The sequence below is a fragment of the Pan troglodytes genome, chromosome X, assembly GCF_028858775.2.
Source record: "Pan troglodytes isolate AG18354 chromosome X, NHGRI_mPanTro3-v2.0_pri, whole genome shotgun sequence".
Classification (NCBI taxonomy): Eukaryota; Metazoa; Chordata; class Mammalia; order Primates; family Hominidae; genus Pan; species Pan troglodytes.
In genome coordinates, this window is record NC_072421.2 from 116,107,417 (window position 1) to 116,126,351 (window position 18,935).

Consider the following 18,935-nt stretch of genomic DNA (forward strand, 5'->3'; position numbering starts at 1 on the left):
CCCTTTCCTTTTCCTTTTCCTTTTCCTTTCCCTTTCCCTTTTCTTTTCCTTTCCTTCTTTTTTTTTTTTTTTTTTTAGGTGGAGTCTAGCTCTGTTGCCCAGGCTGGAGTGCAGTGGTGTGATCTTGGCTCACTGCAACCTCTGCCTCCTGGGGTTCAAGCAATTCTCCTACCTCAGCCTCCCGAGTAGCTGGGATTACAGGCGCCCACCACCACACCCAGCTAATTTTTGTATTTTTAGTAGAGACAGGGTTTCACTGTGTTGGAAAGGCTGGTCTCGAACTCCTGACCTCATGATCCACCTGCCTTGGCCACCCAAAGTGCTGGGATTACAAGCATGAGCCACTGTGCCGGGCCTTCATTTTTTTTTTTTTTTTTTTGAGACAGAGTCTCGCTCTGTTGCCCAGGCTGGAGTGCAGTGGCGCGATCTTGGCTCACTGCAAGCTCCGCCTCCCGGGTTCACGCCGTTCTCCTGCCTCAGCCTCCCTAGTAGCTGGGACTACAGGCCCCCGCCACCGCGCCTGGCTAATTTTTTGTATTTTTTGGTAGAGACGGGGTTTCACTGTGGTCTCAATCTTGTGCCCTCGTGATCCACCCGCCTTGGCCTCCCAAAGTGCTGGGATTCAGCCTTCATTTTATCTTTCTATTCTCTTCCTTTTATTCTCACTAGAGGAGATCTCAATATTTACCTAATTTGAAGTCTTTCACTGGATAGTAGCTACCACCATGCTTCAGACACATACAGAGATTTAGAAACAGATGTGACATCTGGGTTGTCAAATTAAATATCCTTCTTTTGAACTAGGAAATATATTTCATAAGGCCCAAGCATGTTAGATGCTGAAATCTTTGTTATGCCTAAACTATCACCATTATATCTAATGCAATCATCTCACTTTTAATTATTCAGGCAGTGTTAGATGTTTTGGGGGCTAGACATGACGATCTTAAGAATCAAAATATGTTAATTCATTATAGCATGACGTGCTGACTCTTGTGAATGTCGTTTCAGGGTTCTCTTACATATTGTATCAAAGTGCCATGAAGAAGGCTTGGATAGTTATCTAAGATCATTCATAAAGGTTTGTGGAGTAAAGTTTCTTTCTGAGCAATTTGTTTTATGTGACAATTTTGTCTTACAGTTCATTTTTTGTTTGTTTGTTTATTTGTAGTATAGCTTCCGACCTGAAAAACCGAGTGCTCCTCAGGCCCAGCTGATACATGAAACGCTGGCTACTACGATGATAGCAATATTGAAACAGTCTGCAGATTTTTTATCAATAAACAAATTGCTAAAGGTATGAACACAGGACACAACAAGGAACAAAAGCAGCCATAGACACACTTTTTTTGATACCCTCCCGTTTCACTTCTAGTCTTTCATCAGTTTCACATGTGACCTGTCCTCTCTCCACCACTTTGCCCATGCATCCTTTTCCTGAAGTTCTCCACAGAACCTTCTTCACCCCAACTACCCACCCCCTGCCCTCATTTAAATGTGTAAAAGAAAGAATTTTGGATCAGATAGACCTGAGTTAGAATCCTGTATCCATCACAAAATAGTTTTGTGACCTGGGGCCAGGCATTTAACATTTCTGAGACTCCAAGTCCTCATTTCTAAAATATAAGTAAAGCATTTAACACATCGTTCCTGGCACATTGTAGGCACTCAAGAAATGATAGCTCTTATTATTGTCATTATTTTTATTACTTCTTTTATTAATGGTAGAATTTCGAGTATCTTGGAGTATATCTGATTGGGGCTTCTCTCTACTCTTCAAATTACATGAGGTAGGCAAACATCTAGGCTACTTAGGCTGCACGAATGTCACATCAAGAGCAGGGTTGGGGTCCAAGCTAAGTGCAGGTGGTAATAAGATTCATTGTCTATAGAGCATTTAAAAGCGGTAACAAGATAAACTAGAAGTTAGTTTGCTCTTATTACCACGTGTGGGCAATTAGAAACAATTTTGGGGATAAAATACTCCCCAGTGGGACAAAGGTTCCCATCCTTCCTTTATATATTACCAGTCAACCCTGAAGTACAATAGTACCTTTTTGCTAAAACCATTTGCAGATATTCTGTGACTTTGATAGTGACTTGGGATCACTTGAAAATGTTAGTAAAATTCAAAGACAAGACCCATATTGATCTGTCAAACTTTGCTAAGCTTCAGAGATTTGGTAACCGTTAAAGATTCTCTTTCTTTTTTTTTCAGTACTCATGGTTTTTCTTTGAAATAATTGCAAAGTCAATGGCCACATACTTGTTGGAAGAGAATAAGATTAAGGTAAGTAAATTAAGGTAAAGAATAACTTTCAATTGGCAAATGATAATTGTATATATAAGAATAATATTTGATGGAGACAAAAAAAGCTAATCTTACTCTCAGATAGCCATGCCATGCAAATCCCATTTTATATTTAAAGGCTGCTAGTGCTTGGCTTTTTCAATGTTGCTTACAAAACAATGGATCTATTGCATAAATCTGAGGTCTTGCAGTTGATATGTTCTCACCGTCTAATCTGCAGAGACTTTTCCACATAGATTCTTTCCTATAATCATTTGCCATGTACATCTCATTACCTTTGAAGCTTTGCCTTTGTCTTATGGCTTAAAAATGTCTCTCGAGAAGACTCATTTGGTTAAATCAGACATAGCGTTTGCCCATGCACGTGGAGTGTTACAAACACTTTATGCACTAGATATGATCCCGGAATGTGATGTATACATTTTGTTGTAATTTTTAATTGTTTGAAAGGTATAAAAATATTTTCTTATTCATAGGAATCATAAAGCTAAGACTTGTGAAGTACAAAATATTTACCTTATACTTAATTATTTTTTATCAGAATTTTCACAGAATATGTTTACTGAAATTGAAGTGCATGCATACTTTGTGTGCCAGGAAAAAAGTAGAATGAAAACTGCGTTGTGTCTGTAACTCAGAAGCATGATATTCCAAAGTTGGGGCAGAACAACCCATTCTTGCTGATAACCTCAGTCAGGTAGATTATTAGAGATCCAGATAGTTCCTGTAATTATATAGAGTGAAGTACATCTTGAACTAGTGATGTCATTTTTAAGTTGGGAGAACAATTATACATCAGTTTTAAGATATATTTATTTGTAGAATGTGTTTGAAAGTAAAAATGGCAATTGATTTAGACCTTTTGGAAGTCTGACTTTTTTCTGTGCCTATTTCATTTCAGCTTCCCCGAGGCCAGAGATTTCCCGAGACATATCATCATGTCTTACATTCACTGCTTCTTGCAATAATTCCCCATGTGACTATTCGATATGCGGAGATTCCCGATGAGTCCAGAAATGTGAACTATAGTTTGGCTAGCTTCCTGAAGGTGAGTTCAAGGCAGCTAGAATGTGGTAAGGAACTCCTCTTCATTGATAGGAAGCCCAAGAAAAAAATTAAGCACTTTCTAGAGGCTCAGCTAGGTCTTCATAAGACTGTTGGAAAACTTAGGTTGCTTACAAACGTTGGCTATTGTGAACAGTGCTGCAACAAACATGGGAGTGTAAATATCTCTTTGATGCACTGATTTTCTTCCTTTTGGGTATACATCTAAGAGTAGAATGTTGGATCGTATGGTAGCTCTATTTTCAGTTATTTGAGAAACCTCCATAGAAGACATTGGCATTGGCTTGTGTTCTATATGGCGATTCAAAAATGTGAGAGGCTGGCCAGGCACAGTAGCTCACACCTGTAATCCCAGCACTTTGGGAGGCCGAGGTGGGCGGATCACATGAGGTCAGGAGTTCGAGACCAACCTGGCCAACATGGTAAAACCCCGTCTCTACCAAAAATACAAAAATCAGCTGGGTGTGGTGGCAGGCACCTGTAATCCCAGCTACTTGGGAGGCTGAGGCAGGAGAATCCCTTGAACCTGGGAGGTGGAGGTTTCAGTGAGCCGAAATCACACCACTGCACTCCAGCCTGGGCAATAGAGTGAGACTCCATCTCAAAACAAAACAAGAAAAGATGTGAGAAGCTACCTTAGTAGTCAAATTTAACTATATATACAAGATAAAGGTGATAACAGTAATACCAGAAATACAAACAAATCTGTTCTTGATAGTGATTGTACTAATTTACATTCCCACCAATAGGGAAGGAAGGTTCCCTTTTCTCCACATCCTCACCAACACTTGTTATTGCCTCTTTTGGATAAAAGCTGTATATTTTAGCTTACCTGATCACAACAAATTTGTCCCCATCCCCCAATGAAATGACAAATAATTAAATCAGAGGACACATACAGGTGGCCTAGTCAGAAGACAAGTGTTGCTTGTTGCACACAGTGTTTTTAAGCATAGTTTGAATGCTTATTTAAATGGGAGCACATACTTTCTAGGTTGCCACCATCCCTACCACTCCTTATTACAGCCCTGAGCCTCCTCATTCATTTAAATCGTTTCTCTGACCCTGTTGGCTTTTGACTTTGCAACTTTTGGACTAAAGCAACCTGTTTGGTGATGTAACCACAGTGTACATGTTGCTAATACGTGTAAATGTAAATTGTTAGTGTTGATCAGTGAGGTTATTTTATTTGGGATATACCAGAAAAAAACTATATTTATGAAAGATGGCAAACTACCATCGTTAGGTTTTGTTATTGTCAGTATGTAAGTGGCAGTGAGAGAATGTAACTGTTTTTTCTTTCTTTTTTCTTGCTTTCTTTCATTTTTTTTTAATTTGAGACAGAGTCTCGCTCTGTCACCCAGGCTGGAGTGCACTGGTGCGATCTCGGCTCACTGCAACCTCCGCCTCTTGGGTTCAACTGATTCTCATGTCTCAGCCTCCCAAGTAGCTGGGATTACAGGCATGCATCATCATGCCCAGTATTTTTAGTAGAGACAGGGGTTTGCCATGTTGGCCTGGCTGGTCTTGAACTCCTGACTTCAAGTGATCTGCCCCTCTTGGCCTGAATGTAACTGTGATAAAGTGGGTAACAACAATATTTGATGTGTGGCAGAGACAAGCGTGGGTTGCAAATGCACCTAGTTTTTACTTGCCTCTTTCCATTCTCCCTCTCTTCATTTCTCAAAGCGCTTCATTACTCTCAAAACTCTTCATATTAAGAACCTTGTGGGCAGCAATTCATCCAAGGAGTTTTAGTTTCTAACATATCCTCATTGGTAATTAAAAATTCACAACTAGGTTTCACATATCTTGAGTATGATTTTCTGGCATAAGACTTCTCTTTGCCAGAATTAAAATAAAGTTTTAACCCTATTACACCAGCCTTTTTTGTGTATTAAAAAAGCCAACATCCACATATCTTTTTAAAATAAACTACGAATTAGATTATCTGAAATGTAGAATATTAGCTTCTTCCATGGAGTTTAAAGTTGAAGTTTACTATGTAAAGGGAATAGAACATTTTTGGTTTAGTAGCAGTATTTACTTAATTCAAGTCCGCAAACATTGGCTTGACTTCTGTGTGGCAATTCAAAGATGTGAGAGGCCGTGTTAGTAGTCAAATTTGAATATATATACAAGATAAAGGTGATAACAGTAATACCAGAAATACAGACAAAATACTATAGAAAAACTAGAAAGGGAGAGAGAGATTATGACCAGGCAGCATGAAACAAGTAACATAGTGCAGAGTTCCCCAAGACAAGAGTTGAGCATGTTACAGTTAGAGGGTCCCTGAACAAAGATGAAATATGCATGTTCAAAAATTGTTCAGGGATGAGTGAAAAGTCGTGTGATGAGTTTAGGATGTATGGAGAAAGAGCTGGAAAGGCCATCTGGTGCCAATAATGGAAGGCCTTGAATGTCAGGTTAAGGAATTTGGACTTTGATTCATATGCAATGGAGTAACACCAAATACTTCGGAGGATACTTTTCTTGCTGGTATGATAGATGAAGTGAGGAAGAGACTCGAGTCAGGGCAACCGATTAGAAACCCAATCATCCGCGTGGCACAATCCACTTATCTTTTAGGCTCAGCTCTTCCCTGGCCTTTCCATGCAGTGTTGATCACCCCTTCTGTTGTTCACCTGTCTTTTACATAGCTCTGTGGCACTGTTATTGTGCACTATCTTTTCATTATTTGTTTGTCTTCACTATTAGACATGATTATGGACCATGCCTTATTCCACTTTGTATTTCTCTAGAATGTAGTACATTGTCTCAAACATAGTAGATCCTCTAAATGTTTGTTGGATGCTGGAATAAATAAATATGAGCCTCACTCAGTAATCCAGATGAGAGGTGATGAGGGTCTTACCCTGGGCAGTGGCAGCAGAAGTATAAAGGAGAGTATGAGATGCAAGATGCAGGTAGCTGGTTAATCAAATATTGAATTCTTCGGATTTCACAGAAATATTCTAGGCACTATGAAGGATATAAAGGAAAAGATCATTCTTATTGTCCAATCTAGGTGAGACGACAGGAAAACAGTCAGTAAAATACAAGCTAATACTGAATAAAGTGTTTAAAAGGATCCATGGACCAATGTAGTTAAGGAAGATGGGATTTCATGAGAACCTTAAAGAATGAACAAGACCAGGTAGAAGTAGCGATAGAATTGCTAGGTGTGGCATAAGCCAAAGACTTAGAGGTGGGAATACACAGTGCATCTCGAGGGGATAATAAGTGAATGATGGCTGAGCATGCTGGTGCCCGCCTTAGTCTCAGCTACTTGGGAGACAGGCAGGAAGATTGTTTAAGGCTGTAGTGCACTATGACTGTGCTACTACACTCCAGCCTGAGTGACAGAGCAAGACTCTGCCTGTCTCTCTCTCTCTCTCTTTTTTTCTGTTTTGAGACAGAGTCAAAGAAAGTCAATGAGATCTATTGGCAAATGAAGCTGGACAAGTAAGTTGGGAAAAGACTATGAGTGTTCTTGAATGGCAAGCTAAGGAATTTGAAATTGTATTAGAGACAATAGGGAACTATTGGAAGCTTTGGGGCAGGAAAATGACACCATTGGGCTAGGACTTAGAGGTTAATCTGGAAGCAGATGGATAGAGACATGAGAGACATGAAGACTGAGGAGGTTAACTGCAGTTTTTCAGTTGCAAGGTAGTGAGAGCCTTAACTAGGACAATGACAGTGGGCAAATATAAATAACTTGGGGCTGTCACAGAGAAGGGAGGTTTTATGCTTTGACTTCACTGAACACAAAAACTCTTTTGGTCTGAATTATTAATATTTACATAGGCAAGCCTCACTTTCATCAGCTAACAGACTACCTTACACTTCCCTTTGGAAGTGGGAGTTGACCAAAATGAGGTCAACTCGCTTGGGCTTTGGGAGTTGACCAAAATGAGGAAGTGTAGCTGAATAGATTACAGATATGTATGTGTGTCTGTGTATGTATGTGTGTGTATGTATAGATAAATGTATATTTGTGTGTGTGGCTATATATACATCTTGTTCTGAAAACTGTATAATTGAGGCCCTTCAGTCCCAATTCCAGTGATGCCACTTGCCCTTTATCTTTTTCTTTAAGGTCACCTGAAGCTCAGAAAGTTATCTATAAAAATAAAAATGTCTTTCTTTTTGTGTGGAACCAATTTTGAATTTTTAAAACTTTACATTTTTAAAATTTAGACTTTTAGAATTATGTAATTAACCCTTAGTTTTGTTTTGGTTTCTATAGCGCTGTTTGACACTAATGGATAGAGGATTTATTTTCAATTTAATAAATGACTATATATCTGGATTCAGCCCCAAAGATCCTAAGGTAAGTTATAAGGACATGATTGTAGTGGATGTCAGACATCTGAGCATAAGACCAAAGTGACATTTATTCTCTTCTAGGGGATTAGGAACTGTTGTTTTTATTTAGGTAGTTGGACTATAGACATACGTAAAAGCAAGGAATACTGGACTGTGTTTTGGGGTCCCCAGGACCCCCCATGTGTTCAATAGCTCATTTTAAGGATTCACAGACTCAACATATAGTTGTATTGATGGCTGATATTCATGAGCGTGACATAATGAGGATACTCAGCTGAATCGGGAAAGGAAAAGACATCAAATGGGGTGGGTAGCAATCCACATGCAGCCTTTTTGAGCTCTTTCCCTCCTGTGAAGGGTCTCACAGAGCACAGCCTCCTTCTAGCAGTGAAAATGCACTTGTAAGTGTGCAATATTTCTGTTCAAGGAAGCCTGTTTAAAACTCAGAGTTGAGGGTTTTTATTGGGGGCTGATTATGTGTTGGAGGCTGGTCAAAATTCCAGACTCTCAGAAAGGAAAGCAAAGCAGGTGTTCACTATAAATCACAATGTTTGTACAAATAGTCTAAGCAGGCTGACACAGAAGGTGCAACTTAACATGTAGGGAACATTTCAAAATTTCATTTTTTAGATGCCAGCCAACAAGCAGGCCTTTTAAAGGATAGCAGTCTTGGACCTGCTATGTTAACTCTTTCCTGCACAGGTCGCATCTCAAGGTATGCTTAGAATACTAAGCACTTCCGTTGTGAAAAATAATGCGCTGTATTAAATTCTTAAAATAGCAAATGCCTACTAAATATGAGCTAATGTATCATTTCTTTCCATTTAGGTTCTGGCTGAATACAAGTTTGAATTTCTGCAAACAATTTGCAATCACGAACATTACATTCCTCTGAACTTGCCAATGGCATTTGCAAAACCTAAACTGCAGCGGGTTCAAGGCATGTATTTGCATTTTCCATCATTTGAGTTTGTTTTTTTCCATGTTTTGCTAGCGCTAGTGTAGTATAATGTTTTCTAGTTGAACCAGTCAACTTGAAGGTAATTTCAGAATTGTTACTATCTGAAGTCCATTAATGTTTTTCTGCATTTCCTTCATAATATCAGTAATAATGTTCATAGTGTGAAGAAATCAGGTGTGTTAATAGATTGCTGCTTAAACACAGATGTCAGATACTAGTGAAATTACTTTCTGTAGTAGTGTTTGGGATCTTGTATGAGACTAAATTAAGAAAAAGACATAAATGCATTTCTCCTCAAAGCATCAAAAAATGTAAAGGTAGAGTAAAATGATAACATGTTTGTGCTAAATTTATGAAATGCCTTCAGTTATCTCCATTGCTAGTTTTATTGAATGCTTTGTTGTATAGCACTATTCTTATGTTACTATGTTTTTTATTTGTCCCTTTTCTTTTCATATATTAATTAGATTTTTTTTCATTTGCGGTGGACCGTTTGACTTCAGTAGGTAGGTTTAACTCGGTTCACTCTAAATTAGCTTGCTGTTTTAGAAAACAATTGATTTGATGAATTGCTAAGATGGATGGGGGCTTTGTTTGCTTTTCAAATTCTCCCTAGCCAAAATGTGGCTTTAGTTAAAGTACCCAGAAAATCTAGGAGGCAGTGTGTTTGTTTAGTTTTAAAATAAAACTGAGTGTTGCTAGAGAAATCAACTTTAAAACATTTTCCCTCAAAACACAAGTTCCTGCTGCAAGCCAGCATAGAGGCCATGGATGGGGAACTGGAAGTTACTTGTTTTGTTTTTGTTTTTGTTTTTGTTTTTGTTTTTTTTGTGTGTGTGTCTCCTCTCTCAGGCTTGCCTCTCTCAGATGCTGTTTAGTGACACCTTGGCCACAATTTTGCAGGTGTAGATGAAACCACCTGATTGGATTTATTCAAATCACCAAAATAACAAATTGATTACCATTTGTAAAATCTACTCAGATAAAGCCACCTTTGTTAGTCAGTCCTGGCCCTTGTGCGTAGAAGGTGATAGGGATTCACAAAAGAGCAAGACCAATGCAGGAAGAAAATAATCTGCCTTGGTCTGTATAGAAGTATCTGCTGAGTGGTGGTTTTAGTGATGGAATTATAGCCAGTGAAAATGGAGAAAAAAATATTTTTAAACCATAGCACTCCTATTCAACTACCCCCTTATTCGATTCTGAACATGTATAGCTCACATAATTCACCCAATATTTATTTATAACTATGAGGAAGTCAGGAAAAAGAAGAGGTGGACAGATAATCAGGATTTAGGATTAAATTGGACTACTCGCAGCATTTATTAAGTCCCAACTGAATATAAAGCATTGTATTAAGTGCTGAACAGGCCAAAAGAGAAATAGAAAACATATCCTTTGGCTTCATGGCCTATCTAATTAAATAGTACGGGAGAGGAAATAAAGATAGTAGAAATCTACCACAGAAATTACTAAACTTGGCTGGGCACGGTGGCTAACGTCTGTAATCCCAGCACTTTGGGAGGCCGAGGCGGGTGGATTCCAAGGTCAGGAGTTAGAGACCAGCGTGGCCAATATGGTGAAATCTCGTCTCTACTAAAAATACAAAAAAATTAGCCGGGCATGGTGGCACATGCCTGTAATCCCAACTACTCAGGAGGCTGAGGCAGCAGAATCGCTTGAACCCGGGAGGCAGAGGTTGCAGTGAGCTGAGATTGCGCCACTGCACTCCAGCCTGGGTGACAGAGCGAGACTCTGTCTCAAAAAAAAAAAAAAATTACTAAACCTGATCACAATCCCCTATAAGTACTTATAAAGCAAGTCCCAACCATGATATTAACATCTGGGATTTAAAATAGACTGAGGATCTAGCCTGGGCACAGTGGCTCATGCCTGTAATCCCAGCACTTCGGGAGGCCAAGGCAGGCAGATCACCTGAGCTCGGGAGTTCGAGACCATCCTGGCCAACATGGTGAAACCCTGTCCCTACTAAAAATACAAAAAGAATTAGTTGGGCGTGGTGGTGCACGTCTATAGTCATAGCTACTTCAGAGGCTGAGGCAGGAGAACTGCTTGAACCCTGGAGGCAGAGGTTGCAGTGAGCTGAGATTGTGCCACTGAGCTCCAGCCTGGGCAACAGAGTGAGACTCCATCTCAAATAAATAAATAAATAAAATAGACTGAGGATCTTAAAGGAAGGGAAAGACTTAGTTCGAAGTGATTATTTTCTGATATAAAATATTTGTTTTTGAGTGATGATGGATTGGAATGAAATGAGACTGTTTTCCTTATTGTTCTTATGTCCCATGTATATTTTCAGCCCAATATATAATATTTACTAAAACAGTCAATACTGTCAGACTATTCAGTTGTTTAGTTTGTCTTTTCCCACTTTATAAGTATAAATGGATAAGTAAATCAAGTATTATTACATAGAATTTTTCAAATTTATAGTTGTGACAAAATCTCTTCAGCTATAAAGAAATCTGTTAAAACGTTGCAAAATATATAATTATTTTATTGTAGTTTCTATCCTAAGATTTCTATGAGTTTAAAAGAATCTAGGGGAAAAAAAAGAATATAGGGACTTTCTTTCTGACTGAAATGATCATTAAAGCTATCGTCTAGCCCAAAATATGAGTGCTCCTGTCTTGTAAATTTTGCATGCTTATTCTAGATGATAAAAGAATTGCTCAGAATCATTAATAATAAAAATTATAGCTCTTGCTAGCATGATCACATATTATTAAATAATACAGTATTTTAATTATAATCATGTTTTGAATATTTTCATAAATGGGTTTTAAATTTCATTGTACTGCAGATTCAAATCTTGAATACAGTTTATCAGATGAGTATTGCAAGCATCACTTCTTGGTTGGTCTACTTCTGAGGGAAACTTCCATTGCTCTTCAGGACAATTATGAGATCAGATATACAGCTATCTCTGTTATAAAGAATCTTTTGATAAAACATGCATTTGACACAAGATACCAGCACAAGGTAAGGATATCCATGCAGTCATCAGTATCACACTGGTAGAGTTCTACTATGATTTTTTATAGAAGATGAAGTTTTTGTAGCAAGGAGCATTATATAAGCATTGAGGAAAATTTATTTTTGCTTCAAATCATAAGTTTTTTTTTTTTGAGACAGAGTTTCACTCTGCCACCCAGGCTGGAGTGCAGTGGCATGATCTCGGCTCACTGCAACCTCTTCCTCCCAGGTTCAAGCGATTCTTGTGCCTCAGCCTCCCGAGTTGCTGGGACTACAGGCGAGCGCCACCACGCCTGGCTAATTTTTGTATTTTTTAGTAGAGATGGGGTTTCACCATGTTGTCCAGACTGGTCTCGAACTCCTGGCCTCAAGTGATCCACCCACTGTGGTCTCCCAAACTGCTGGAATTACAGGCATGAGCCACTGTGCCTGGCCTCAAAACATTAGGTTTTTAAAAATACCATTTAGGACCGGGAGCAGTGGCTCACACCTGTAATCCCAGCTCTTTGGGAGGCTGAGGTGGGTGGATCGCTTGAGGCCAGGAGTTTGAGACCAGCCTGGGCAACATGGTGAAACCTCGTCTCTACTAAAAATACAAAAATTAGCCAGGCGTGGTGGCACACACCTGTAGTCTTAGTTACTCGGGAGGCTGAGGCAGGAGAATCACTTGAACTGGGGAGGCAGGAGGTGGAGGCTGCAGTGAGCTGAGATCATGCCACTGCACTCCAGCCTGGGCGACAGAGTGAAACTCTGTCTCAAAAAAAAAAAAAAAAAAAAATATATATATATATATAGTTTAGTTAACTGTTAAAGAAATACACTGTTTTCTCAACTCATACTTAAAGAATAACATAACTGCTTCATAATTAAGAATTTTTAAAAAATTTATTCTGTGAAACATACGCTTTAATATATCTTTAAATATATATCATATGTAAAATATGTAATAAGTTTTTCTTCTTACTGAAAAAAATGTTAATGTGATGGTGTTACTATAAATAGCTGTGGGTATGGCTATAAATTTTACATACGTTACACTGTTGTCTATGAGTAACGGTCACAGCTACAGTTTCTATTTACTGCACTAATTTTGTTTTCTTTCTTTTTTTTTTTTTTTGAGATGGAGTCTCGCTCTGCCACCCAGGCTGGAGTGCAGTGGTGCAATCTCGGCTCACTGCAACCTCTTCCTCCCCGGTTCAAGCAATTCTCCTGCCTCAGCCTCCCAAGTAGCTGGGACTACAGGCACACGCCGTCATGCCCAGCTAATTTTTGTATTTTTAGTAGAGATGGGGTTTCACTATATTGGCCAGGATGGTCCTCATTTCCTGACCTCATGATCCGCCCCCCTCAGTCTCCCAAAGTGCTGGGATTACAGGCGTGAGCCACCATGCCCGGCCTATTTACTGTACTTTTAACATATATATTGAAATCTTACTGACATTAAATCCTGTTGGCTTGAAAAAGTAGAGTGCAAACTGTATGGATTTAGAAGACTCTAATTTACTTCCACGGTATCATAAATCACTCTAGGAAACATAATATTGTTTCATAATAAATAATTTATCCTTTTCTTTTTACATTCCAATATAAATAAAATTATGATGTCATTTATCATCGGTCATTTTGGAAGGCTGACTTGGAGCTTTTATTCTTTTTCTACGGTATTCTCATTTGTCCTTTTTAAACAGAAAATGCCTGCCAGTGACATCTGCTTACATTCCTTTAATTACAGTGATTTTCATACATGTAAATCTTGCTAGTTTTCTTCATGTGATTGTATCCTAAAGTAGATTTAACTCCTTTGCTTTAAGATGTAATTTATTGCTTACTGCAGTTTGCTTTGTTTTTGACACATTATAACATACCTCCACTTAGTGTAGTTGGCTCAGTTATGTGCCATTTTCACTTTTTGTGAATGTTGATATTGACTTCACACAAATTAACTGGTATAATATATCCAAATAAAAAGATATCTTAAAAGTCCTCCAATCCAATCAAGCTTGGCCAAGCCTTTAAAAATGCATTATCGCTGGGTTCTGGCTAACTACTTGCTTATGCCTGTAAGTGGGGAAAAGGACCTTATGCCACGTGGAGGAAAATGTCTTTAGCCATGATTTTAAATGATTCACTGGAAAAATACAAAATGAACTTCCCCTCTCTGAAGCAAAAAGTTGTATATTTCTCCACTGCCTTTTCACATGAAAGTGAAAGAAAATTGGATTTTGCCAGTGGGATTCTCACCACCTAGAGGCAGAATTAAATATTTTATATCACAAATTTGGACACTTTTAACTTACTTTTTAAATTCTTAGAGCAGTGTGTGTACACACGCAGGTATTGTTACCTGTAAATAAGTTAGACACTCTTTGAGTGTTTGAGGTTTTAAACTACGGGAAAGATTGAAATGCCAAGCCTTATGACTCTTTCAATGACTTCTGAAGCTCTTTCCTCTTTGTTCAGAGGCTTCATACAGGCATTAAATGACGATGGAGTTTTCTCCATAAGAAGTTTGTTTACTTCGTGGGCTTGGTTAACCAAAGTTTCAATTCTGGAGTATTGGATGAGGATATAAAAGGTCCTTTGTCTGTTTTGTGCAGTTTCCAGGCAGCCTGTGTAAGAGTTCATTTATCAAATACATCCAAGTAGAGCATGTTTCCTATTAATGATGACACCAAGGTGAGGGATTGGAGGGAGCCTTAAGCCCTCATATTTTCCATCAGTTCTCTAAAGGGACCCCAAAGTAATAAACCAAAAAAAGAAAAGAATGTTTCCTATGAAAAGCCTACTTTGAGACTCAACTCCCTAATCATCCCCACCCTTTCCAGCCAATTGCCACTCCTAAGCCCCTGCTCTTAGGAAATTCTGGAGATATTGCTGGTCCCTGTTATGTGTTACTCATAAACTATTTAGCAATATCTCTCTCTTTTTTTTTTTGTGACGGAGTCTCGCTGTGTAGCCCAGACTGGAGTACAGTGGCACGATCTCAGCTCGCTGCAGCCTCCGCCTCCCGGGTTCAAGCAGTTCTCCTGCCTCAGCCTCCCGAGTAGCTGGGATTACAGGCACGCACTGCTATGCCTGGCTAATTTTTTGTATTTTTAGCAGAGATGGGATTTCACCATGATGACCAGGATGGTCTTGATCTCCTGACCTCGTGATCCGCCTGCCTTGGCCTCCCAAAGTGCTGGGATTACAAGTGTGAGACACCGTGCCCAGCCAGCAATGTCTCTTGTTATAATTACCATGAGATATTTTTCCTTTTCAGAACAAGAATGTTCAATATCTAACATTTACCCTGGGGCCTGTATAGTTCTTGTACCCACTACAAGTAATGTTCATACCTAAGAGAACTGCAGATTCTACTTCTAGTTGGGCTGTGGGCAAATCCTTTTTCCTTTTTTGAAAAAGTAATCCACGTGCATGGTGAAAAACAAAAATCAAAATGCCTGTCTCCCATTCCTTGCCTCCACTTACCAATTCATCTTTCCAGAAGCAACTACTCTTGTGAGTTTATTTATACTTCTATTTTATATAAGCACAAGCCTATATGACATATATGTATAAAATATAACAGAAACCATTATACATTTTTCTTTTTTCACTTAACAATACAGCCTGAAGGTTAGATCTACCGCATTTTAAAAAGTAGCTGCATAGTATTCTATCATATGGATATACTTTATTTTATTTATCTAACTAGTCTTCTATTAATAGATACTTAGGTTATATTCTATCTGTTGTGCAGGCAAAATTTTTAACATATTTGGCAATGACTGTATGTTTTCCTGTGTTCCTGCTTCCCTGAGAGAATTGTAATTTCTCTTCCCCTAGAGAGCACTCATTATCAGAACTAAAATGGACTCCTATTTAGAAGCCATAATATTAATAATAGCAGCTAAAATTTATTGAGGACTCACTATATGCCGAACACTATTTTAAATACCTCACATTAATTGATATCATTATTATTACCCCCATTTTACCAAAGAGAAAACTGTAGTTAAGTGACTTGATTGTAATCAAGTAGCTAGTAATGGGAGAGCTGGGTTTTGCGCATGTCTCTAACTGCAAAATCTGTGCTGTCAGCCACTAGCTATACTGCCTTTTAAATCTCAACTTGGGACATTGAAAAATTAGAGAACCACCAGAAAAAGGGTAATCACTAAGTGAAAAATCTTGACACCAAAGTCATGGAACAAAGGAAAGTAATGAGAGTTAAAAGGCCGGGCGCGGTGGCTCACGCCTGTAATCCCAGCACTTTGAGAGGCTGAGGAGGGTGGATCACCTAAGGTTGGGAGTTCGAGACCAGCCTGGCCAACATAGTAAAACGCTGTTTCTACTAAAAAGGGACAAAAATTAGCCAGGCGTGGTGGTGGGTACCTATAATCCCAGCTACTTGGGAGACTGAGGCAGGAGAATCTCTCGAACCCAGGAGGCAGAGATTGCAGTGAGCTGAGATTGTGCCTCTGCACTCCAACCTGGGTGACAGAGTAAGACTCAGTCTCAAAAAAAAAAAAAAAGAATGAGTTAAGATGATTCATGGTAACTGTATTCACATATTTAAAGGGTTGCCATGCAAAAGTAGAAATAGACTTATTCTTTGTAGCTCCAAAGGGCAGAGCTATACCTAGGAGGTAGAACTTAGGAGGAGTGTATTTCAGATAAAGGACCTTCCTAATAGAACCCATGAAACGGCTTGAGTTTTAAAGAAGTTTAAAAAACTATTTGTCAAGGATACATGTAAGGGCCATTCATTCCTGCCTTCAGCAGGAAGTTGGACTAGGTTAGTGGTTCTGAAACATTTATGCACATCAGCATCATCTGGACCAGTCCAGACCTGGTAAATCAGAATCTTCTGGTGGTAGAGACTATTACTGACGGGGTACTATGTTGGAAGAAAGTCTGTTAAGAAGGGAAGGGTTTTTGAAATTCACAAATGAAGTGCAAATGGCCAATTAACACGTGACAAATTGTTCAACCTCAATAGTAAATGCAAACTAAAACAATAGTAAGAGAGCAGTAATCTTCTATATTCTACATATTGACCATTTTGCCCTAGAGGGCCTTATCTAATTCTCCAGAAAAACCTCCTAAAGTCATGAAAGATAGAGGGCAACTCTTGTGCTACCACAGCCACTATTTTCTCTGATTTGAGTGTATATACATATCTGGCGAGGAATGTCTATAAGCTGAGGAAAGAAATAAATTTGTATAAGAGGTACCACATTAATTAAGAGTCCTGGTGGCCAGTTTTATTTACATATTTACAAATATATCAATCTCCCAAGTCTTAAAATTGACTTAGGGGACCAAGTTCATATTATTGTAATTGTAGCTTTAATGGAAGCAAAAAATGTTTCCTGAATGAATACAGTAACTTACCATTTTTTCACTTCTTCCACTTACTCATTCATTCCTTCAGCTAATATGTATTGACCATCTGCTATGTGCCCAGGCATTGGGGATGAAGCAGTGAACAAGACAGACACTGTCCCTGCTCTCATGAAGCTCAACGCTCACTGGAGCTGAAAAACAGGACTAATATCATCTGCTTTATAGGCCAACTTCTATTTTTTACAAAAACCTTTTACTTCATGTCATTATGTTTGAGGGATGTAATTTGAGTCTGTATCATGGATAAATCCAAAGGCCAACAAAGTTCTGTGGTAATTAGTTTTCAGACTATAAGTATAAAGAGATTCATGCTTCAGTAATTTGTTATGGATGTTAGCCTACTTTTTAGTCTTTAAATTGATATATGAAGCCAACTCCATTTATTTGTAATATATACATATTATATACGTATTAAGCTTTCAATAATTATTTTTCAGAACCAACAAGCCAAAATAGCACAATTGTACCTCCCCTTTGTTGGACTACTTTTGGAAAATATACAGCGATTAGCAGGTCGAGATACCTTGTATTCTTGTGCAGCCATGCCTAATTCTGTAAGTAGTAATGTGTTTCTGTTGGAGTTTTATCCTATTTTATTGAATGCATTTGGAATTGGGGTCATATGCTATATGATCTCAACCTTAAGAGTTCACTTTTTTTTTTGAGCCAGAGTCTCGCTCTATCACCCAGGCTGGAGTGTAGTGGCACAATCATAGTTCACTGTAGTCTCAAACTCCTGTGCTCAAGTGATCCTCCTGCTTTGGCCTCCCGAGTGGCTGGGACTACAGGCATATGCCACCATGCCCAGCTAATGTTTTTCATTTTTAGCAGAGACAGGGTCTCACTGTGCAGCCCAGGCTGATCTCAAACTCCTGAGCTCAAGGAATCCTCCCCTCTCAGCCCCGTGAAGTGCTGGGATTACAGGCATGAGCCACTGTGCCCAGCCAAGAGTTCATTTTTTAATCCATGTACACTGTTTTTCCTAATACAGTGCTTTGCAAACTTTAATCTGCATATGAATCACCTGGGGAATTTGTTAAAACAGATTTTTTTTTTTTGAGACAGAGTCTCGCTCTGTCGCCCAGGCTGGAGTGCAGTGGCGTGATCTCGGCTCACTGCAACCTCCGCCTCCTGGGTTCAAGGGATTCTCCTGCCTCAGCCTCCTGAATAGCAGGGACTACAGGTGCCCGCCGCCATGCCTGGCTAATTTTTTTGTATATTTAGTAGAGACGGTGTTTCACCATGTTAGCCAGGCTGGTCTGGAACATCTGACCTCAGGTGATCTACCCACCACGGCCCCCAAAGTGCTAGGATTACAGGCGTGAGGCACCACACCTAGCCAACAGATTTTAATTCAATAGACCTGGGGTGGGACTTGAGAGCGTGCATTTCTAACAAGCTTTTGGCTGCTTCTGGTCCAAAGATTGCACTTTGGAAAACAAATTCCAAGAGAACACCACAAATCCTTTGAACGCTGTGTTTTCGTTCTTAACATTTTCTGTTGTTGTATGGCTTCATACATTTATTCAACTTAAACTGAACGAAAGATTCTCTACTTCCAAGATATTAGGCACTGGGGACTAAACTGTATTCCTTTGCTTCTCCTTTCCCTTAGTAGTCTCCTTCAGCACTTCTTGGTGAGACTCTTTTAGTTTATCACAATTGGTCTGTGCTTTTTTTGCTCCCCTTAGAATTTTAAGAATTAGAAGGAACTTTGGAGGTGATCAGTCTCCTATTTGGCAAAACAACCTTTTGCCATTGTAATAATTTAAACATTCCTTCTCACATTAGACCTAAAAGGTTTTCTATCCACTGGTCTTACTTTTGTCTTCTAGAGACACATGAAACACATCTGTTCCCACCTCCAAATGTACC

At 39.0% G+C, this 18,935-nt stretch overlaps 1 protein-coding gene across 4 annotated transcripts in view; it reads left to right on the forward strand.

Moving 5' to 3' along the window:
- DOCK11 (dedicator of cytokinesis 11) overlaps positions 1 to 18,935 on the forward strand; it is a 191,259-nt gene that overhangs the window by 111,782 nt on the left and 60,542 nt on the right. For 3 of the 4 annotated variants that reach the window (XM_016943352.4, XM_016943356.3, XM_016943357.4), the window contains exons 25-33: positions 1,012 to 1,081; positions 1,172 to 1,297; positions 2,219 to 2,290; positions 3,213 to 3,359; positions 7,632 to 7,715; positions 8,540 to 8,651; positions 9,140 to 9,178; positions 11,497 to 11,675; positions 17,498 to 17,614. In XM_016943352.4, coding sequence (XP_016798841.1) covers positions 1,012 to 1,081; positions 1,172 to 1,297; positions 2,219 to 2,290; positions 3,213 to 3,359; positions 7,632 to 7,715; positions 8,540 to 8,651; positions 9,140 to 9,178; positions 11,497 to 11,675; positions 17,498 to 17,614 — 946 coding nt within the window. The remainder of the gene's footprint in view (positions 1 to 1,011; positions 1,082 to 1,171; positions 1,298 to 2,218; positions 2,291 to 3,212; positions 3,360 to 7,631; positions 7,716 to 8,539; positions 8,652 to 9,139; positions 9,179 to 11,496; positions 11,676 to 17,497; positions 17,615 to 18,935) is intronic. The other variant, XM_016943353.4, reaches the window with a different exon arrangement.